The following is a 23,467-nucleotide window of genomic DNA, read 5'->3' on the forward strand; positions in this document are numbered from 1 at the left end:
CTGCCCCCCCGCCGGGGGCTCGACATTGTGATTTAAAATGACCAGGCTTCCCACAATTGTAACAATTACCAGATGGTTTATTACCTCTGGTGATAGCTGCAGCCATCATTTCGGAAGTGTCTAAAGAGGCTTTACTGAGGGGTTTTTCAAGAGAGCCCCCTCTTTTAAAAAGGAAAAAATTTTGTTTGGTTGATTCTCTTAACTCCTCAATGTGCAATTTCTGATCCTGAGAGAATCCTCCACCCATACTCACGAGGGATCCACGGCGATCTGCGATCGAATCAGGGATGAGGTATACCAAGGCTATGCCAGCCGATGAGTATGGATGGTCCAAAGACGTACCACCTCGCAGATGATTATGTCGGGGTCACCAGTTGTGGTGGTCTCTCATGAATGAAGACACTGAGGCAGTCGTCTTGAAGCCAAATCGGGATGAGAGCACAGGGCAAGCTCTGACACCCTCTTTTATTAGAAGCAATCTTTGTTAACGTTTGCAATTTTTTGTTAGTGTGTTGTTACAAACTCATTACATCACACAAAATACCATATGAGAATACAAAGCTGTAAAGTTTAAGTTTGCTACAATTCTGGGTAAGAAGTGGCAACATTTCAACCTTGTCCCTCGCCTCGTGTTACAAACAACTACCAGAAGGCCCGTTGTCCTTGCACGCGCGCGAGGAAACAGATAGCAATTCCCACAGGAAACGGGTCTATTTCCGGGCTCCAGAGGGCCTCTGGAGCCTGGGGGAGCCCGTTTTCGCCCTCCCGGAGGCTTAAGGAAAGCCTCTGGAGCCTGGGGAGGGTGAAAAATGGACCTCCTGGAAGTTGCGGAAGTCCGAAAACGGGCCTAGTTCCGGCTTCCAGAGGGCCTCCAGAACCCAGGGAGGGCAAAAATGCTCCCCCCAACTGTGGTGCAGGCCGACTAGGTCACACCCACCATAGCCACGCCCACCCAGCAACTGGGCAGGGAACCCATTGCAGAAATTTTTGAAGCCCACACCTGCCTGGAACTATGAAGAAATTTCCTGACAGAATAATTAATCAGTGGCATTCTTGCAACCAAATGGAGAAAAATAAGCAAGGACAGTAACTCATGCATTGATGCAGCAGATACACTTCTATGCAAGATCCTTATTGATACATCCAAATATTGGGAGGAATTGATTTAATTGCAGCTCAGGGACATGATATATCCCCCACCCCTATTGGGATATCAAGACTGAATCCAGCCAACACAGGGCAGGCCTTTTATTTCTTACATCAGGTCACTGTCTCATGCCTCCAAAGCGGGAAATTATGGCAACTGATAAAGGAAGAACGAGGGAATCTGCATCCAGTCACTGGAGAGTAACTTTGAGTAGCATATGACAAAGAAGCGTCGGAAGAGTCCCGGCGAGTATTGATAACTAACAGAATAACCGAGTTGGAAGGGACCTTGGAGGTCATCTGGTCCAGCCTCCCGCTCAGACAGGAAACCCCATAGTACCATTTCAGACAAATGGTCATCCAATCTCTCCTTCAAAACTTCCAGTGTTGAAGTACCCAAATCCTTATTTTCTTCGCGTAGCTGTCAGCCGGTTATATTTGCTTAATGACAAAAGCAATACCGTTGCCCTTTGCGCACTTGCTGGGACGGGGTGAAGCCGGTGTGCCCTCGAAAGGCATCGCCTCCAGTGGCTCTAATGATCTGCCCTGCGGTATCCAGCATGATCCCGAGCCTAAAGCCGCAAGGACGTGCGTGAGTAATCCCGCCGCCTGGGCTGCTTCTCGTTAGCCGCCCAAGTTCCTCCTTTTCGGGCTTTGGAAAGCGCGGCGTGCAGGGCGGAGGCAGGCAGTTCCCTCTTTCGTCTCAACCCCCGGCGATAAACAAGGTCTGAATCAGAAGAGGAAATGGAAATAAGCTGAGAGCGGCGGGCGACCCTGTATGACTCCCTCCCGTCCGGGCCGAGGGCGGAGCAAGCGCGGCGTTAGGGAGAGACGAGGGTACCTTCCCACGCCTTTCTCCGGGAAGGCGTTGAGTCAACTGGCTTTTTCTTTGGGTGGGAACCATTCGGGATGGAGACCTCTGGCAGCTGATGGTGGTAAGTGAGCCAGGGGGGAAAAAGCTCCCTCTCTCTGCGAGGAGAAATTGCTTAGGATTTTCTTCGTGCTCTGAGTGGGAGCGAAGTCCCGGGGTTGTTGTTGTTTTTTTCCCCTCGGATCTTCTTCCCAAGGAATTGGGAACTTTCTTTGGGAGAATCTTTTCCGATTAAAGTTGGCTTCCGATGAACGGCTTCAAATAAAGCGGAAAGGGACTTTTTGGAGTTGGTAAGCGCAAGCGGGAGCCAGAGTGTAGGCGACTATCTGGTCCCAGAAACCTCTATGAATTCCCAGCATTGTCACACACGAAATGGGGTGATGACAAAGTGGCGGGGGGAGTTTCATTGTGGGACCTCCACTCTTGTATTCGTGTATTGTATAATTTACGCCATGACGTTGATTTTTCTAGCCGGAAGGCATTTATAGATATTAGCAATTAGCACTCAACATTGGAGCCAGATAAACTGAGGGTTGTGGTGCTGCCTCAGGATATCCGTAGAAGGCTTCTTCGAATGTACCTCACAAGGCAATAAGGGAAGATCGCGCTACTCGATTCCTTCAGAAGAAAGTAAATCCTCGGCTGTCACATCCGCCAATTGTCTGCCTTGCCTGTCTACAGGAGAAATCCTCAGTCAGTTTGATTGGAACTGCTCTGGAAAAGTTCATATCCCGAAAACAGATTGAGTTTGAAAAAGTTTTATTTTCTGCTCTGTTACTCACTTCAAGATGAAATAATTTTCTTTTGATGTTACAGAGGATGAGCATTTCTCCAGGTGCCCCTCCATCATATCACTAACTGAGTCAGCACCATGAGAAGCAGATGGGGTGTTGCAGGGTTGCTACTTCTAGCCATCAAGGTCTCGGGGCTGAAAACAGGTAAAGGAGAAATAGAATTGCTTCACTTCAATAGATCTGTTTCCAAGAAACCTCCTGCATGCTCTTGAAGAAAGATAATATGCTTGGCTGTTAACTACAGTTAATGAACATGTGTGCTGAACCATTTTTAACTTTTGTGTGCCTCTTTTTAACTGAGGGTTCAAGCCAGAGCCCATTTCATATCTCTTTAACTTAGATACCATGTCTCAGATTTGTTGAAAGTTGTAGATCCAGTTTAAAGGGATCTGAGACAGCTGCCAGTTAGGACTCCAATGGTAAGATAACATGTATTCAGTTACTTGCAATTAGGGATCTTGATGGATTTGTGGAGCTGTATCTTCAGCTCTCTGTCTGCTAAAGAGAGGCAAGTTGGCCAGACATGTTTGCATAACTTCAAGACAACCACAAGGAGGAGGAGGACTGTCAAATGTGTGTACAACTGCACTTAGTGGTAGCTGCTGCTGCTACTGTGATCTTGGCCCTTTTGCTCTGTAAAACCCACACAGGAAATCTTTCAAGAGCCCAGAACAGATCTTCAAAGTAGAAGAAGTGAAGCAGGCAAAACATTTTCAATACGTTGACCTTTATCTTGCCTTCTTATTGAATGATGGCAAAACTATATTGGGGGTTTATGTTTGGAATAGCTGGGAAAGATAACCTGGGGAATAAAGAATTATGTCTTAGGGTTGAAAGTCAGGGAAAGGAAATTTGGTCTGTTGACAATTGGAAAACAGTGGAGAAGGCAGGGATTAGCAAAGAGTGTGTTCTAACTGTATTCATCCCAGACTTCAGTTTGCTCTCAACTTGTTTTGAATGTTCTTCAAATAAACACATTTTTCATTCTCAATAATACCCTGAGAAGGATTGAACTTATATAAGGGGCAACATTGGCCTCCAGAGGCCTCCCTCCTTCGGACAACTAAAAATTGGTAGAAAAATTTCATAATTTTTCAGAATTTGAAGGTAGATAACAGATTTGCATTACATTTAGTGTTGTACAAACACTAAAAAGGCTTAATGCTATTCTTAAAAAGAGGGAATACAAATTCTGCTCCCATCCTTTGTGATTTGCTGGAGCAATTCCCCTGCTAATAGTAAATATGGCATTAGCCCTGAACATTTATACCTTAATACCTTCCTGTGATGATAGTTTATACGTTTGCATGTAATGAGCTTCTTCTATTGTTTGTTACCATAATCAATCCCATTTGCAGTTCTTGACTGTGTAATCCCTTCATCTATTTTGAATGACCATAATCATTATTCTAGTAGTTGGATGACAATAACACATGAACATTCAATAAGTTTAAAATGGATATTTCTATGTAATAAAACAGATAACAGATAACGGGACTCTCAGCAATTTGGGGGCATTTAGGTATATTGCTCATTGCAAGATCCCATCAGATGCAAATGCAACTCAATTTTGTAGAATATTAAATCCGCATAGATTCATTATCTTTGGATCACTCTGTAAATGTATGCAGCATAGGTCTGTGTACTCTTGCTACAGCAATAGAAACTTATCAACAGGTGAGAGTAGGCCTTAATTCAACCAGATCTTCAGCTTTCTCAGCTGTGTGCACAATTTCTTTCCTGGGGTAGCCCAAAAATGCCAGCTTGTTCTAACAGTAGGTCTACTTAGCCAATTATTCTCAAAGGAGAATAGGGAGGGCACTTGTTCCCACTACATTTTTCATTATAGGCATGCTGGATTCTTTTTTCTTATGGCTTTGATTATAAATAGTGCTATAAATAAATAGTAAAGTGTTTTTATTTGCTGCTGTTGGAGTGTTTCTAGGGAGATTCCTGGAGACATCCTTCCATTTGGCCCTCAATTGCTAGTGGCTAATTGGTACAGTGACTTCCAGGGCAGGCAGCTGTTGAAGCAGTAGCAAATCAGGATTGAACTCCGCACTGTTTCCAATCTATTGCATCCTCTTCTGGGATCTCTTCTCCCAGGTCTTTCTTATAGCCATGTTAGGATTGCAAGATACTCTCCAGGGATTTTTCGACTTGCAGTCCTAACACAAAGATCAGAGTAAGGGAAAGTTTGGTTAGGGGGATCCTGAAAAATTAGTTTTGATATCCTAAACCTAGACAGTAACTATATTCACACTATGCAGTATGCTCACCCCAGTTCACTTGAATTAAGGTTTTCCCATAGTGCTAGGCAACATGCTCTCATATTCATATGTTGGATATTAAGTTGTTCAGATTAATATCTGTACTTTGCCAGTCAGTTGCAATGGAAGCAGATCATGTAAATGAACAGCACTGCAGGTTGTCCTTCACTTATACAAAATATATAGTCATGCCCAATTTACTATCTTTTTTTGCCACAGTTAAGTGATTCACACAGTTGCTAAGTGAGTCCAGCTTCCCCCGTTGACTTGGCTCATCAGAAGCCAACTGGAAAGGTCACAAATAGTGATCATATGACCCTGGGATACTGCAACCATAATAAATACATGATGGATGCCAAGTGCCCAAATTTTGATCATGTCACTATGGGGATGCTGTGACAGTCATGTGATAAATGGTCATTAGCCACTTTTTTCAGTGCTGTAACTTTGAATGGTCACTAAATGAATTGTGGTAAGTCATGTTCTACCTGTAATAAACTTTCTGTGCTGTATATTACCCTGCCATCAGGGCAAATCTAATTCTTGTGTAATCAAATCAAGCTTTGGTTCATCTGTTTTTGTAATTTGGGCCTGGCAATTTGTATATAGTTTGCAAAATTTTAATGAAAAAATAAAATGTCTCACTTCCATACAGCTATAATCCCTTTCTATGAAATCTGTCTTCAACTGCTATAATTTGGAATGCTGATTTGTGATTTTTGTTCTGTTTTCAGGTGATCTAGATGCCACTATGGGCCTACAGTGTTTCCAACCATTTCACAGCAAGTTTGTGAACTGCAGCTGGCTGACCTGGGAATCTCAAAATGCTAACGCCATCTATGTCCTTCACTATGAGAGCCTAAAGTTGGGCAAACTGCTGCCGTTAGTGAGCCTTTATATTGAGTTATAGTACAAATATCCAAATTAATAAGCCATTGTCTTTTTCAACCAGAACCTTCTGTGCTGGCCAGTGTAATCTATGGCTAAATGACTTTATTTGGGAAGTATAGGGAATTGCAGAGCAAAGGAATACCTATTAGGATTTTATAGTTTCATGAATGAAGGTTTTGGTCTAGATGGGCCAATATTGGAGAAGTATGGAATATTAAGGAAAAATAATGGAAGTTGATTTGTCAGTTGATTTGAGTGGATTGGGAGCTCTGAAGAGAGATTTTTAGAAGGGCACATAGGAACTACCATCATAAACAGCAAATGTCAGAAGTCTTTTCATTAAAGCCAAGATGCAATGGAGAATATAAGAACCTTGAATGAATATGGAATTTAAATTATTTGTAGATGTTTAGTGCACAGAAAAGAAGGAAGAATCCTTTCTAAATCACGATTGTGCTTTAAAAGCTCGTTTTTAATATTTAGCTGGCTTAGGCTTTTCTTTCTTTAAAAATTAAAAGTTCTATGTAGAATCATTTCTGTAATTACTGACACCAGGCAAAATCTGCAATTTTGCAATGAATAAAAGGCAGAGATGGTTGGAAGTCAAGAATAATAATTTAAAAAGGGCTTAGGGGGAACTAGACAAACATTCTAGGGTATCTATTTGGTATTCATTATTATAATAAAATGCTTCTGTGCCTTTTATTGGCAAGTCTTCAAATATGCTTCCTTGGGCAGGATAGCTGAATGGATAAGGAATAGTAAATGTTTAGTTTCCATTTATACAAACTACTGTTAGATATATTTATGTATCCTTATTTTTCTGAAGACAATTTGACCAGGTACACTCCGTGGTAGCCCAAATGGGACAGAATTGGCTGATTATTGAACGATGGAACCTGACACATGGAGACGAATACAGTGTCTGGATGGAAGTTCGCAGTGCAGATGGGATTGCTGTCTCCAAGAAATTAAACTTCAGCCTGGATGAATTAGGTTAGAGAAACTAAGTTAGAGAGCCAGAATCCTCTGAGAATTAATCTGGGCAAACATTTTTTTTCTTCAAATATATGCCTTGCTTTTCTTGCCTATTTGTGCAGGCCAAGTTTTGCCCCCCTTTAGCTATTGCCATTCTGAGGAATTGCATGGGGCATTTCAGATAGTAGACATCTGTTTGACTGTGGAAGTTCAAGACTAGGTCCCAACCATAAAAAAGGATTGGATTTACAGTAAGACAGATGCCTTAGTCTCCAGATATCTTGACTACATTCACACATTTTGAACAGCTATGACATGCTTGGCTTGCTTGTGACTTTTACAGTAATGTGAAAATCCAATAAGTTGTGGCTTATTCAATAAACCATTGACATGATGAGAGAGCCATGCCTCTCTTATGCATTGTGCTAAACCAAGATTTTGGTTTGTTGAATATGCCAAACGCACATTACTAATCCACCACCCATTGTTTCACACACTGCTCAATGAAAAACAAACCAGCCCTATTTTGGTTCAGTGCAGTGTGTGTGTGTGTAGATCAATGCTTTTGTCGGTAGGTATGGCAGTCAGGAGTAAAACTGAATGATAGGCATATGATTAAGCTCTTCCCCTCAAGTTTCAGGGACTCTCTGTCTTCCTGAACTGGATCATGTGGAACTGGATTGCTCTGAAGCCACAGTGACATGGAAGAACCCGCAGTGGTCTGAATTTCATAATGACCAATCTCTCACCTATGCTATTCGATACAAGGCATCCACAGACCATGAATGGACCTATGTGAGTCTGTCTTGCATTTGTGACTTGTTTTGTATATGTATTGCTTTTCTTTCCCGTTGTATCAGTTGTGACTCCCTGTTGAATATCCATTCCATTGAACTACAGCTGGCTTTGTCTAGGATTTCTTCTTCAACCAACTGAAGACAGTTTCCTGGAGGCCAGTCCCAAACTCTTGCTCTAGCTGTTATATCTTACTTTATGTCCCAGTAGTGAATATGATATAGATCTGTATCCAGCATGTTCTCCTGTTTTCATGATGTAATATTAGACTTGCTGCAATTCTGGTGGAAATGTAGATGGAGGGTTTTGGAAATTTTTGTTTTGACTTGGATCACTTTGAGTGACCTTGCAAAATGAATGGATAGGATGTTATTACAATGACAATGTGAGTATGTTCTACTCCCAACTGCAGGAGACCCACCTAGACCAAGAGAACCATGAATTGTATGACCTGAAACCATTCACCTGCTATGAGGTGCAGGTACAGTGCATCCCAGGAAATAAAAAAGACTCTCGGAATGAATGGAGTTCTTCCAAATCCTTCTGTACCTGTGAGGCTGGTAGGTACAGCTGTGGATGAAGCAGAAATCCATGCAATCAAAATAGATGCAGTGACACCTCAGCAGAAATCTTGTTGCTGTGTACTTTTTCAAACACTTGTTTTTTGCTTTGACACAATGCATTTTGAGACAAATAAATATACAACTAAAAGATATAATTTTGGGATAAGTGTTATCAAGAATGTTAGGATTCACTGAATGGCTGGGAGGACTCTACTATAGATTTCCAATTTTCTGTTGGGTCTGTTGGGTTGATTGGGTTCATTGCCTATGAACAACCAGGTCTGCATCCTTATACTTATTGGGATTTTTTTTTTCATTTGTAACCAAATTATGCACAGTGTTCCATTTTAAGTTGTTTCTTTCTTGTATTATTTGGGGGAAGACCTAATCTTAATAATTACCTGGCTCTTTTCTGCTTCCTTAAGCTCCTTTTGGTCAAGTTGATGTGTGGCAAAAAGGCTGTATCTCTGACCGCCAGAATGAAAGCTGCTTGTTGCTGTGGAAGGTGAGCTGGGATCCTGTTATCAAGTAGAATTTTTCTCTGTGGGGTTATAGGTCAGGTCGGTTTTTTTAGAGCCAGATGATCTAAAGGGGTGAAAAGACAATAGTTTAAAGAAACCAAATCTCTTCAAGGATGATATCAGTGACTGGACTAAAGCCAAATTTGCGAAGGAAGAGAGATTAAACACCTTTTCTCATTTTGGCTAGAGATACAAGAAAGAATTTGGAAAAGAAAAAAGATTTTAAAGTCTATTTAGATACTTAATGTGTTCTTAAAAACTGAAAATATTCTATATAGGTAGAATATATCTTTGCTGCAAATTTGAAAGTAGTTATTTAGACTTCAATACATGAAAAGAAGTGCTTCAAATGCTGGTGAGGCATCTATTAACTGTCAGGAGCTGTCAAATAAGAGCAAGATAGATGTGCTTAGGATTCATTCTAATAAAACAGACAGGATGATGATTCACTAATAAGCTTAGCAGCTGTGGTTTTCAAAATACACTTTCCATAGACTTGAATCTAATTTAGTCCAAAATGTGCATCCTAGGATGCCAGATTTCATTTGAGAAGTGGAAAACAAAAGTTAGTACTAATAATCCCAAGTTGACTTAAACATTCTGTAAAATATAAGGGCAAGAAATAACAACAATACAATCTTGTCCTGGAACATGTATGATACTTCCATGTTATCAGGCTTGCATTTCATCTGGAGTTGAATGTTTCTCAGATCTATGCCTGCTTTCAAATTCCCTGCAGTATAAAACTGGTCAACTTGGTTCTACTTTGAAAATATATATTTTTTCATTGTAATGGTCAACATGCCCATCAGCAGCTGCTATCTTTTCTTCTTCCATTGGCCATGAATTTTTAAAAAGCCCTTTAAACAGCATGCAGTGATTCTCATCCCCAGTATTTTTCTCCTTTCAGTAAAATTAAGTTACAAATAACTAAAAATTCAATATAAGTAGGCAGTTAGTCAAAGCGTTTATCAACTGGAACATTTTCTGGATTGGCCTGCAAATTGCCCTCATGTGCATAAATTAATTCTCTCATGTCTTTCCCCCCAAAGCAGCTACTGGGTAACACTAGCAAAAACCAGGTCTCCTTTATAACTCCTGCCTGGCCAGTTACTTCTGCTTTGTATCCTCCCTCTTTGGGGCAGCTGGACTTCCCTGGGGCCCAAGATTAGCTCCTCACCTGAGAGAGATACAAGTGGTCAAGGTGAGAGAGGACATAGACAGCACAAAAAGTCCCCCTCCTTTTTCCTTTTTGCTTGCTTGGAGTGAAAAAACGTTGAAGCACCTCAGGATGTCTTTCTTGATAAAATGTCTTTCACTTGACAGCTTCTTGCTTTTGGGAAGAACTGAGGAAGAAGTTCAGTTTGTGCATGTTTTCTTAACATGTCATTTTCTTGTCAAAAAGAGTACAGACAGTTATTTGTTAACGTTTAATTTTTTGCACTGTTAGGCCTCTTGTCAATGGTACGGACCCTTCTGTTGATCTAGTTTTGACTGGGATTGCTCATGACCGGTTCCTGTGGTGTGTCTGGTTTAGGAGAAATAGGGCGGCACAAGTGACTACAAATTGGGTTACTTCAGCCTTGTTTCTCTCCCTCCTCCCCTTCCTTCCTCCCTCCCTCCCTCGCACCTTTTTCTTCACTCTTTTGAGGAACTCTCCTTCCCTTCTCACAGGCACTGGATCCAGAAGTAGCCCAGGGAACGATCCTTGATTATGAAGTTGTTGTCCAGGACCATAGCAAAGCAGTCCATAGAATGAATTACAACTGCTGTCAGGCTTTGATCCCTATCGCTGCACAGTACGTCTCCATAGCAGCCCGCAACTCTGTTAAGAAGGCTCCCTGGGCCAATCTCAGCTTGGAGAAAACAGGTGCGCTCCCATATTACGCTAAAGTACTGAAATGGTTCTTTCTTGCCCCACTTCCTGCCTTTCTCAGCTGATTCTTGAAATAAAAAGAGCTGGTGGCTTCCTTTCCCTTCACTCACAAAATATTCATTCCTGTTATCCTTTCTGTACTCCACCTTAAGAAAAGGTCCTGATAGGTTTTGCATCAGGCAGTCAACCATTTTGATTCTCTAAGTTTAGGGGTGAAATTCCCAGCTACATAACATCATTTAGTGTACCTGGGTTAACCTTTAAATACTAAGAAATCCTGGTTATATTTGGATGAGAAATCAGAAGAAATCTGAGGTGGTGGCAGGACTGGAAATTCTCAAAATGAGATACAAAAATGACTTTTGTATTGCTGCCAAAAAAACACACACCACACAGATGTGTTAATGAGGTCATCAAAGGTTCAAATTTTCTGAAACCAAGTAGCATTTTTTTTTAGAATTCAGGTGAGTTCCTTAGACAAACTGAACAACTTGAGAAGGACCTGCCAACATGGTGACGTTCGTTCAAGTCAAGCTTGAGGCCTGGTGATGACGTGGAAATCTCTGTTCAGTTTTCTTGACAACTGAGTAGTTGCCATGACCTGCTTCTAAGGTTTGGGGGTTTATTTTCAACTAATAGACTTCTATTCAAGTACTAACAAGGTCCAGCCATGTTTATCTTTCTGAGATTGGCTGTGATCCAAGATTTTCAATTAATGGGATTATTTTACAGGTATCTGTGTAGATGATAGCCAGAGCTCTGGGCAATCTCCTGCATATCTTTCCTTTTCCTAGATTTGCCAGGCCCTGAGGACATTACAGTGGTGGCATCAGAAGGTTTGGGACTCAATGTGACATGGAAGCCCAGCATGGATTCTCAATGGGTTCAGCCTCAGGAATATGTGGTCGAGTGGAGAAAAGAGATCGTTGACAGTGTGGGAGAGTTGCTGAACTGGATTCGCACACCTAGAAGCAGTACCAGTGCCCTATTGAGAGGTGAGATGGACAATCTCACGGGCAGTAATGTTATTTACTATGTAAACAACAGCTTTGGAAATTCCTCAGTAGCTTCAAAACTCTGGAAAATAGGAGGAAATGTAATACATACTCTTTTTTCTCTTTGTGTTTGTTTGTGGCTGCCTCTTCTACTACCACTGACTGAAAATATTATCTCTCTGCAACTTCTATTTTCATTTTTTTTTAAAAAAGCCTCATTTTGTTCCAATGGAAGCTTCCTTGGAAGCAGCAGCTATGGAGAAGCATGTGACGGGGTAGGAAAGGGAGAGGCCTATAGCATTAGAGCTCCATCTTCTCCAGGCTACTCGAGTTTTGAGAGAAGCATATCAATTGCTTCTCATATAATGAAAACCATGAAATGATGCTGCTTGAGTGCATGAACTTTATCTAGTTTGTCCCTCCGTTTCTGCTAAGTAAACTGAGTAGAAGGGAATCAGGACATGGCACCTTCTGGGACACTGGAGTGAATTTCGTCTGTTGTTAAAAGGGAGGTGGGTGGGTGTCCTCTGGAAAAAGAGGTGCTGAAAGTTTTCCACCACTTCCTGGAGTCCCGTGTTCTGTTTTGATTTCCTGAAAAAGCAGGTTAAAGCAGACCCGTGTGACTTTTACCTTTCACCGCTGTATGTCTTTCTCCTGCTGCTCAGGCCTGCAGAAGGCCTGCTTAGCTGTTAGCCTGCACCAAAGAGAGAAAAGCTGGCTGGCAGTTGCCACTCACTAAGGTTCATACAGCAAATCAATAAATAACAGAATAACTGTTCTGACCCAAGCCTTGTTCAAATTAAACAAACACAAACTGTGTACAAAAGCAAACCTTTTTTAATGCGGCGCTGTGCATTCCCAGCCAAGAAACATTTAAACCTAATTGTCCAATATCGAAAGCAAGCCATTTCAAGGTTGCAGAAGGCTGCCAGGAACAGAAGACTAATTACTGATTAAATGTCCACCGACAGAAGATTCAAAAACAAACCAGAATAAGTAGGCCTTCTACGAGGACTCTGAGTCTAAAGAACTTTGTTGCTTCCTGCAAAGAACACATCCCCGAGGGCTGGTTTTTATCCCTTATGGGAGGGGCCATCACCTTCCAGCCTTACTCCCGAGTCACCCTTGCTGCTTCAGCTACTCTTTCCTTCGAGCAGCCCTGCGCGCATGCACACTGGGCACAGGCTCCCTGGGGTTCTCTGCATCATTGCTGCCAGACTCCACAAGCTCCGAAGGCAGCACTCCGCTCTCCGATAGTCCTGGCCCCATCCCTGCATCCCACGCAGGCCCCTCGTCCAAGTCCTTGCTATCAGAGACCTCTGCCGTCCACACCTGCTGCCGGCGAACCACAACAATAACCGAGTTGGAAGGGACCTTGGGAGGTCATCTGGTCCAACCCCCTGCTCAGACATGAAACCCCATACCATTTCAGATAAATGGTCATCCAACCTCTTCTTAAAAACTTCCAGTGTTGAAGTATCCCAAACTTCCGGAGGCAAGTTGTTAAGTTTCCTAAACCTTGTTTTTTCCTTCCGCTTTAGGCAACTTCAGTTCAAAGGTACCATACCTTGTGTGTGTGTATGGATTGTATGCTCATGGGACAACTGCCTCAGATGCTGTACGCGCCTATTTCAAAGAAGAAGGTAATCCCCAGGGTGCGAGGGCGGGAGGGTGGTTACTAGTGGAGCCAAAAATTCCCCTTTGATCTTAGAGATTTCAGATGAATTTTCCTCCCTGCATTCTTGTAACTTTCAGTACCACAGCCACCTCTGCCCTGTTGAGGTTGGGTGTTGATTAGCATTGCTCTTTGAGACAGAATTGATGATCTTTGCTACGGTAAAAAAAAAAAAAAAAAAAAAAACAGGCTGAAGTAGGAAGCGCCACATCTTTAATTTAGTACAGCTAACTCCAGCAGCAAAGGAAATCTGAACGCAAGAATAAACTTTATAACTGGATTCAAACACTCTGCTGATCTATATAGAAAACAAGCTATGGTTTGTTGGGTAAGCCAAAACTGATTGGGTTCATGCTTCTATTTATTGTTAATTACAGTCACTTCTCATTTATGCCTTACCTGAAGTAGCTTACAACAATAGCGTGAAACACAGTGCTATAAATAAAATTTGTTTTAAAAAAGCCAGTCTTGGTTGGAGTTAATGGCTGTGGCTGCTTAGTATAAAAAGAGAGGACAGGAAACATGCAAGCATGGCCCTTTTATATTCTATAGATCAGGTTGTTCTACCAGATCCGTGCCACAATAACAGAGGGTCACCGTCAAATGACAGGAAGCAGCAGTCAGAAAACCACAACCTATTAAGGCTTCTCTTAAAGTGACAGCTTTTCTGCAGAGCTGGTAGAAAGTTACTGCTTTTCATTTTTTCAGCTAAGTAAGTAGCAGTTTTAGAACAGATTTATTGAGATTTCTTCCCTTAGCTTTTTTTGTTTTCCTTTTATCCTTTTTGCCCAAGAGAAAATACCCCCCAAGGTCATTGAAAAGGAGGGGGTAGAGGAGAGGAGGTGTATTAAAAAGTCAAGATGGCAGCTATGTCTATGTGATTGATATACTGCTCCTTTGCATGTGCGTGAGCAATATTGATACAGGTACAAAAGAGATGGACTTCAATTACCTAAGATAGAGAACTTAGGCATTGGGAGACTTAAGGCTAGACGGTTCAGGTAGTCCTCGACTTATAACCAATTGCTTTAGTGACCATTCAAATTTGTGACAGCTTTTCATGACCTGATTTCAAAATCCCAACTGCTTCCCCGATTGTAAATCTCCTTTTTCAGCAGTGTCATAACTTCAAATAGTCACTGGACAAATGGTCATTAAGCAAGGACTACCTGTTTTAAAGTGCTTTAGTTGTTGCACAATCATTTAAAGAATTTGGTCTTCATTTCCTCTCAGAGGGCCATCACTTCCAGGGTTTGCCTAGCTTCTGGGAGGGAAGCTGTTCTATGACTACCATAGTGGGAAAACGTTTTTGTTGTTTTTCATCTGAACTAGGAATTTTGGAAAAGAAGGCTGTATATCCATTATATAAAACTTGACCTATATTGGAAATACTGTAAGACAGGTTCCAGAGACAAATTACATTTAAATGTTTGAATGGTGGCCATTTTCTTCTTGAATACTTCCTTTGAAGTATGATTTTTGAACATTTCTTAGAATAGAAATATTATCTCTGATGTTCATAAATTGATGGTCTCCTTTGGAACTATTGGCCTAGGGAACTTGACTTTTGGTATATATATCTTCTGTAGTGTGGTAAGTAATGCAATGTGTCCTTGTTACAGCATAGAGATGAACTGTAAGCTTTGCCCGCATACCGAACCAGTTCACAGCCTCTATCTCCTCCTTTGCTTTTCTAGTACCATCAGCTGGTCCCCAAGGACTGCAAGACAGAAAACTTTCATCCACTGCCACTTCCATCTCGTGGGAGGAGATTCCCTTGGCAGACCGCAATGGGCATATCATACACTATACACTTTACCTGAAACATTTCCATTCAGGCAGCCTTATGGTTCACGCACCCAGTGAGTGAGTTTCTAAGTCTAAGTCAGCCTGAGCATAACTGAGGAGGAAGGCATTGGGTCCTCCTAAAATTACCTCTCTTAATTACAAGCCTGTACATCAGCTCTCTCCTCCGGTGTCCTCCAGTTGGTTGGATTATTCCCTTCAGTCCCATATTAAATGGAGATAATTCATCACTTCTCGAGGGCATTAGTTTGACACTAGGTGATATCTACAGCTTTTCTCTGGAAAGATCACTTAGGGAAGATTTGTGGATCCAGAAATTTGTTGTATAACTTTTGGGGAACAAATAGTCATAATGAGAGATACCATATTTATCTACCCTCTTTATATAACAAAGTGGGGGGTGGGAGTCTGATGTGGCTGGATATGTTCTTCTGGTTTGACTCTTCCTTTGCAGCCTAAAATATCTCTAGGAGCGAAATCCCCTTATATGAGAGATTATATTATAGAAAGGTATGAGAAGGAGTGTTTTTTGGCTCTGGAGCCCACCTTTTGTGTGGAAATCAAACCCAAATTCCCCAAAATTACAAACAGATTTCCAGTTGATACAATCACTACAGGTAGTCCTCAATTTATGACTATCTGTTCAGCAGTCTTTCAAACAAACTGTGGTTATGACTGGTCCTTGGAGTTCCTGCTACCCCAGCAATCTGCGATCACATGATTATAGATTCATACCAGAGGTGGTATTCAGCAGGTTCTGACCAGTTCTGGAGAAGTGGAAATTAGTGGAAATTTTGAGTAGTTTGGAGAACCGGCAAATCCCACCTCTGACTGGAGATTTCACAGTATCCTTCCCCTGCCACGCCCACTGAGCCACACCCACAGAACTGGTAGTAAAAAAAATTGAATCCCACCATTGATTCATACTTAGTTGCTGTTGCGGTTGCAGCTTACCGCAATCACAGAATCACTATTTGCAACCTTCCCTAATGGCTTCTCCAAAAAGTCAGTAGGGAACTGGCAGGAAGGTCGCGAGTCATTGGAATAAGTCTCCCCCACATCTGCATAGTCTCTCCCAGCCCCTCTGTGCTTGTGCCACACCAGCCACTCCTGCATACCCTCCTCAATCCTTGCTGTGCCTCCTGTACACCTTCATTCATCCTTGCACATCCTCCCTGGCTCTTGCCGTGCCTCCCTCACATTCCTGCACATCCTTAGCACACCCTCCCTCACCCTCAGCAGGCCATTCTCTCACACCTTCATCGTATCCTCCTCCTTCCCTTGTACATTACTTCACATCCCAACTCTTTCTGTTCCCCTCTTGCATTCTGGCACCCCTGAGCCTTGCCGCACCTCCCTTGCACCTTTACACACACCCTTGCACTCTCCTCCACCTAGCAGCAGCTACTTATAATTATTTATATTTCATGTTTTTAAATGGCCCATCTTCCTCCGAGTGAGTTTCTGGGCAGTGTACAATATAACTGATAAATAATATATATATATAAAACCTAACATTAAAAAACTTACCTGCCTGCCTGCTGGTAAATCATCCGGGGCTTTTGTAACTTCCTTCTGGCTTCCCCATTGTGAGGGTGAAGCATGCAGAGATCTCGATCTCCTTATGCCTCATATTAAATGTGCATTGTAAGGCATTCTTTTCCAAAAGCTGAAGACATCTCTTTGGGAAAGATATATGGGATTCCCTTTACCGCCTGGAAAATGTAAATGCAGTGTATTCTTTTATATATATTGTTTTTTGTTTTACACTGCAGTTAATGCTATGGAAAGAAATTACATCATCTCAGATCTGGAGCCAGGAACAACTTACAAGGTCTGGATGACTGGCTCTACATCAGCTGGAGAAGGGGCAGCTAGTGCAGTGCATCACTTCAGTACATCAGGTAGGAGAGACCACTAGAAGCTTTGTTCCTTAAACCAAACTGGCATATTAACAGGAGGTGAGTATAGGAGCAAGAAAGACTGTGCTAAAACTAGCTGTGAAATCAATCACTTTAGCACAATTTCACTAAAGATTTTGGTACCTTGATACCTTCTGTCTATTAATTATAGGTCCTCAAACTACAGCTACTTGTTTAGTGACTATTCACTAAATAGTAGTTAGTTAGTTGTGAAGGGCACTAGATAAACGCTGTGATTGGTCCTTGTTGTTTCCCTGCATCTCTGTGATCACATGATTGCAATTTGGATGCTTGGCAACCAGTTCACACTTATGATCAATTGCAGCATCCTGACTGTGATCACATGTTCACTATATGCAACCTTTCTTGCGGCTTCCCCAGAAAGTCGGTGGGGAAGCTGGCAGGAAAGTTTGTAAGTCACTGGATCAAGTCTCCAACCCCCCCCCCCCCTTCCAGGCCCTTTTGTCCTTGCATTGTGCCAGCTACTATGCGCTCTAGTACACCTTCCCCAACGTCTACTGCACTCCAGTGCACTCAACCTATACCCCTCCCCCTCCCTAATCATGCCACACCCTCATTTAGCTGATTTCAGCAGAATAAGCGAACAATTCTGGATTCTTTCCATGTTGCAGTCATGTAAGGTCTTTGCTTAATGATGACAATGGAGATTGCTGGGATTGTGTGGCTAAGCGATGGCATCATGCTTTATGACCGCATCACTTTGTGATAGAGATTCCAGGACCAATAATTATTGTTAATGTGGGCTACCTGTATCTACATACTTCTGGAATGGATCGTATCATTGCAGCTCCAGCATTGCATTAGGTTACAATTCCCATCATTCACAAGAGTGACTGCATACTTTTAATGGATTATCGTCACCACTGAGTCACATGTTTTAAAGTGTATTCCTTTTTCCATTAGAGTCAAGATTGCTCAGTTCTCCTTGTGTAAAAAATTAAAAGTAGTTCATACTCTTACGGTATTGGGTAGCAGGGATTGAGTATGGTGAGTGAATGACAAGATAGAGTTATTTACAATAGACGTTTTAATATTATTCTTGTAGTAGTTTATATTTATTCAGAGGATGTTTTTTAAAGTTGATGTTTTTATCTTGGAACCATGGAACTTTTGAATTTTGGCAAGTAAGCATCCATGAGATGGAATGGAGTTGGCAATGAATACATTTGATACAAAAGTAAATGACAGTGTTGTCCTTAAATCTCTTGCAGTTTTTGGTTGGTGGATCATTTTAATTGTGGTAATCCTGTTTATAGCGAGTGCCATTATGCTGTTGAAATACAGAAGGTAAGTGATGAAAGGCAGAGATGCAGGCATACCATCCGTATGGATGGGTAACCCAAGTTCTTTTACTGGTCGCCTAAGTGCTGATTTGAATACTGTGCAAAGTGATCTCTAACATCTCTGTTCTGTAGGCTAAAGGGCCTCTGCCATAAGGTCCTACCTCGGTGGTGTTACGAGAAAATTCCAGATCCAAAACACAGTGGGATTGCTGCGGAGATGAACGAGGAGAGCACTACACCAGCCATGGTAAGAAGCAATTGGATTTAAAAATAATTGCAGGAGTTAAGTGCATTTGCAGGGGGTATTGTCTTCTTCTGAGGTCTTGGAGGTTCATCTGCTTCTCTTTCTAGAGATGGTCCTAATAAGAACTAAAAGTAAAACTTTAAACTAAAGGTTGCAGGTGGAGGTTGTTTAAGTAGTAATTGGATGGACATAGTCCAGACAGACTACATTTGACCAAGGCATTACTTTATGTACGTTTTAAAATTGTATTCCATTCATCTTCTGGGTGGATCACTATGGATGGCTGGTCAAAGCAGAATATCATGCCTGTACATTGTGCTAAAGATATGTGGTTTTTCTTCTCTTCCCCACCTCTTTATTTGCCATATTTCTGCGCTTCAATGCTGATTCACAGCTGCACTCCAAAAATGTGCTCACAACTGAATCGGCAAATGTATTCTCAACATTGGAAACATTTCTTAATTATGTAAGAGCATCAATCTCTAACCTCAGCCCTTTCAGATTTGCATCAGATTATAATTCCCATCATTCACAAGTGTGACAAAATTTGGGAGTGTTGGGAATTGTAGTTCAGCTCAACCAAATTGAGGAAAGATGTTGCAAAGAAAAGGATAAAGATTTTCCTTTCCCATAGATAAGAAAAAGGGTAGATCCACAGCTTGGAGCGGGGGTGTGGGGGTGGGGAGGTGGCTTATCCTAGCAGAAATGGTGGGAAACCATGTTCCCTTCATCCAGTATTTCTGCCATTTATGGAGAACTCTTAAAAGGGTGGCCCCAAAAGCTGGCTGGTTTGAAAACTATGCCAAATTTGGTGAAGTTAAGGAGTTTGGCAATCTGAAAAATGGGAGTCAGATATTGAAGGTTAGAGGCTATGTTTTGATATCCTGAATGGACTTTGCTGTTCCCTTACACTTGCTGAGTTTGAGTTAGGGCTCTCTATGACTTTGCTGCGTTTCCTCCCCACAGGAGACCCTGAGCAAGCATTCGAGCTGGTTTTCAGAAATTATGGACATTGCTGAGATATCAGAAGAAATCCCTGAGCCATCTCCACCACCACGAGCAGGATCAAATACCATGGTGATTTCTGGCTATGAAAAACGATTTCTTCCCACTCAAGAGGAAATCCTAAATTGGACTGAGCAGGAAAGAAATACTTCTCCATGTTTTGGGCTAAGAGAAAGGGAGACCTGATCTTTGGGGATCATATACTCAGCTGCTACTTTGGATCCAGCTGCAGATGCAATTTCTCTTGGAAGGACCATTCCTTGGGCTCTTAAAGCTCCTACTGTGCCTTTGGATAAATGACTGAAATGTCTCGTTAACATCCTTTGAACTGCTTAAAACAAAGAGGACAAGAAATTTAAGCCAGAGACTGCAGGGTCCAGATTCAATCTCCAGGATCTTCAAGACTCCTGGTGAGAGTCTTCTGATATCCCTTCTGATCTTCAGCACATCTCCAGAATATGGAGTTGGTAGTAGAGTTGAATGATGGGTGCTTTCTTCAAGGATGCCCAAATCAGACTTTTTCTTCAGGTGCTAGAAACAAGGTCTTTGTGGCTATAGCCCAGCAGATGTGAAATTCCCCAGGCTGGAACTGAGGAAACCTACTTTTGTTACTTTCTACCAAGAAGGCCTGTGAAACTTTACTTTTTAAAGGGTAGGGTGATTCCCATCACCCATAAACCGTTCCAGGAGAGTGGCTGAGGTGCTGGATTAACCACTGGGTGGCCATGAGATCTAGTCCTCTATAGGCTGGATGATCAATCACTCTCGCTCAGTGCAACTCAGTTTACAGGGAAAATAAAAATAAGCTTTAGGTGTGCACCTAAAGTGTACATTTTGAACTGACCAAAAATAAAGGCCAGGTTAAAAAAAAATCTAATTAATATTTGTATTTTGTAGTTCATAAATGTTTTTTTTAAAAGCAGCAGCATATGCTTCTAAAGGATACATCTGGCTTAAGCTCAATGTAGAAGCTGTCTCGTGCATACAGTTGTTTCCTTTGTTTTGTCCTATGTTTTTCCATCGTTCATTTCTTAACTTTTTGATTATTGCAATGTTAATGTCCATCTTCTTTTCCTGGCCATAGCACCAAGTCGAATACTGGAAAGCCGTGCTTCTCCAAAGGAATCTTGTGGGCTGAAGCTTCATCTTACGGAAAGATCTTATACATCAATCCTGGGGTCTATGTGGAGCAAAAGGGGTTACTGCTCTACCATTTAATTGGCAGGGGCATAGTTTGTTCTTTATGATTTCGTAAGGACATAGAGGCTTGCTAGATCAGATAAGTACCTCAACAAGACCAGTAAATGACAGATAGCAAGTAACATCAAAACACTACTCTCCAATTCTTCTACAGGAATAGAGATCAGAGAGAGTCCTCTTTGGCTATCATGGCTGGTAGATGGATATCCACATGGAAATAAGATCAGTTCAAGTGCGCTGAACTGATTTTATTTCCAAAACAAAGTAATTGTCACCAGTCATCCTATTTTTTGAAACTCAGAGTGTACCATGAATAGCCAAGAAAACAAACAAATGGATCATTGAACAAATAGACTCACCGTTCTCTCTTGAGGCACACAAAATGTCAAGGATCAGGTTGTCACACTTCAGTCACATTATAAAAGACCTAGCTTTGGAGAAGGCTTCAATGCTGGGAAAAGTGGAAAGAAAGAGGAAGACCAGCAACAAGGTGAATCATGGACTCGGTTACAGTGGTGATGGGTGCACCTTTGGAACACTTGGAAGGATTATTTTGGGGACAAATCCTCCTGGTCACAATTCTACCTGATCACTGAGAGTTGACACCCACACGATAACACATTGTAATTCTCTATAACACCATGAAGTTTGATGTGGGTTTACATCAAACAAAAATCACACTACATTATGGTTTAGTGTGATGTGTGAACTCAGGATTTATTTCAGCAGCCATTCCTATTTTGCCATGCTCAGATAATCCCTGCGTTTTCTCTCATTATTTTTGTAAGAACTAGCAGAGGTCTGGCTATCCGCAAGTGGATACAATTTTACTTTTGTGTTTTTCTCTTTATGAAGACTCACTTCTGTCTCCTTTGTAATCATTCTAATCTAAGAAAAACATGTAACAATCATGTGATTTTCCATTGTAGAGCTGTAATTTTGAGCAGCATCTCCCTCTAGGGTGCTACTAGGCCCCAGACTATAACAGAAAAGAGAGTGAGAGAAGGTTTTTGAGTAGCTAATGAGAAGGGAGAGATTAATTAGGGAATGCCCCCTTTAAAATTGGTCAAATCACAAGATTTAGAGATACAAGAACTTTAATCAACCAATCAGAATAGAGCTTGGAGGTCTTCTCGTCCAGACTTCTGTTCAAGTAGGAGACCCTATACCATTTCAGACAAGTGACTGTCCAAAAGAACAGTCACTTATCTGAAATCGTGGAAGATGAGATGAAGGCAATGGGTGGGTGGCCCCATTAAGTGAAGGGAAATGTGGAACAAAGCAATGTTATTTCTTCAGACAAATGGTGTCTTTTTTACATGATAGCTTTAATTTTGTGGAGCCGCCCAGAATTGTTCTGGCCTTGGGCAGCCTAGAAATTCAATCCATTAGTCAATAACTGGCAGAGAATAAAAGATTATTGACCCAATGTTGACACCACAGTTAGGTGCAAGTGGGCAAATGCAGGTAGATGTTATGAATGGTGCACTTTTTAAATATAATGTTATTGAAACTTTTAAACAAGAAGGTAAAAACTAATATTATGAAAAGAAAAAGCAAAACATGCAAGGAAAAAAAACTGAAGAAAAATAGAAAAGAAAGAAATATAAAGAAGTGGCTCCTGAAATTCTTTGCAGCTGTTTTTTAACCACTCTCTCTAAAGGTACATCATGAATCTCTTCTTTCCGCAATCTATCTTGTCTAATCATCAAAGACATAAATCATGTTAATTTTTTCACATTTATGCAAAAGTCCATAAGAGACTTCTAGTCACCAATAAATGTAGTTAATGTCTTTTTTCTAATGAAAAGTCAATTTATCACTTCAGCTTTATTCCTCCATAGTGGGTGGAGACAGCAAATCTTTCCATCTCTGTGCATATAATAATCTCACTGCATGATCATATATTGAAATAATTTCCCATGGCTTTTTCAACTGTGACTTCCTTTCTTATTAGTTTATACTCTCAGATAGAGGGTTATAGGTATTATTTTGTCTGGGGTTCATACTGGAAACCTCAGGTCCTCTCTGTAGTGTGGAATTTATATGACCTTCTATTTCAGTGATGATATTTACTATATATTGTAAAGACCATAAGTTCAGATTCTGATAAAGTTGAATACAATATATCAGGCTTAACCTGTGGGGATCACTTAAAAAAGAAAGAATGAAACTGATCTTATATTGCCTACTAGTGGTGAGCAAAAAGTATAATCACTATAATACAGTACTAAGGCAAATACTGTACAGGTATCCTTGATTTATTACCACAATTGTGACTGGAATTTCCATCATTGAGTTGTACCCAATTTTACTTTTTTTTTGCCATGATTGTTAAGGGAATCACTGTGGTTGTTAAATAAGTCACGAGGTTGTTCAAGTAAATCTGGCTTTCTATGATGACTTTTCTTGTCAGAAGCAATAATGTGACTTTGGATTGTATGTCATAAATACACTGCTCAAAAAAATAAAGGGAGCACTTAAACAACACAATGTAACTCCAAGTCAATGGAGTTACAATGAAATCAATGAAATCAAACTGTCTATGAAATCAAACTGTCCACTTAGGTAGCAACACGGATTGACAATCATTTTCACATGCTGTTGTGCA

General features: G+C 41.2%; 1 protein-coding gene across 2 annotated transcripts; it reads left to right on the forward strand.

The window, feature by feature from the left end:
- The first annotated feature begins 1,264 nt into the window (after positions 1-1,264).
- Positions 1,265-20,539, forward strand: IL27RA (interleukin 27 receptor subunit alpha). Of its 2 annotated transcripts, XM_087956980.1 has the most exons (15): positions 1,265-2,081; positions 2,834-2,955; positions 5,816-5,963; positions 6,802-6,968; positions 7,585-7,745; positions 8,158-8,305; positions 8,734-8,813; positions 10,504-10,699; positions 11,500-11,700; positions 13,242-13,343; positions 15,073-15,237; positions 16,957-17,085; positions 18,336-18,411; positions 18,540-18,654; positions 19,618-20,539. In XM_087956980.1, exons 2-15 carry the CDS (start codon positions 2,889-2,891, stop codon positions 19,840-19,842), a joined length of 1,980 nt encoding a protein of 659 aa, XP_087813106.1. In that variant the 5' UTR covers positions 1,265-2,081; positions 2,834-2,888; the 3' UTR covers positions 19,843-20,539. The 2 variants fall into 2 exon arrangements, with proteins under 2 accessions (XP_087813106.1, XP_087813107.1); XM_087956981.1 differs by lacking the exons at positions 1,265-2,081; positions 2,834-2,955 and having other exon boundaries at positions 5,839-5,967.
- The last annotated feature ends 2,928 nt before the right edge of the window (positions 20,540-23,467 follow it).

Source organism: Notechis scutatus, chromosome 2, assembly GCF_049901735.1.
Source record: "Notechis scutatus isolate UNSWTSFEM ecotype Mainland chromosome 2, rNotScu1.2, whole genome shotgun sequence".
Lineage (NCBI taxonomy): Eukaryota > Metazoa > Chordata > Lepidosauria > Squamata > Elapidae > Notechis > Notechis scutatus.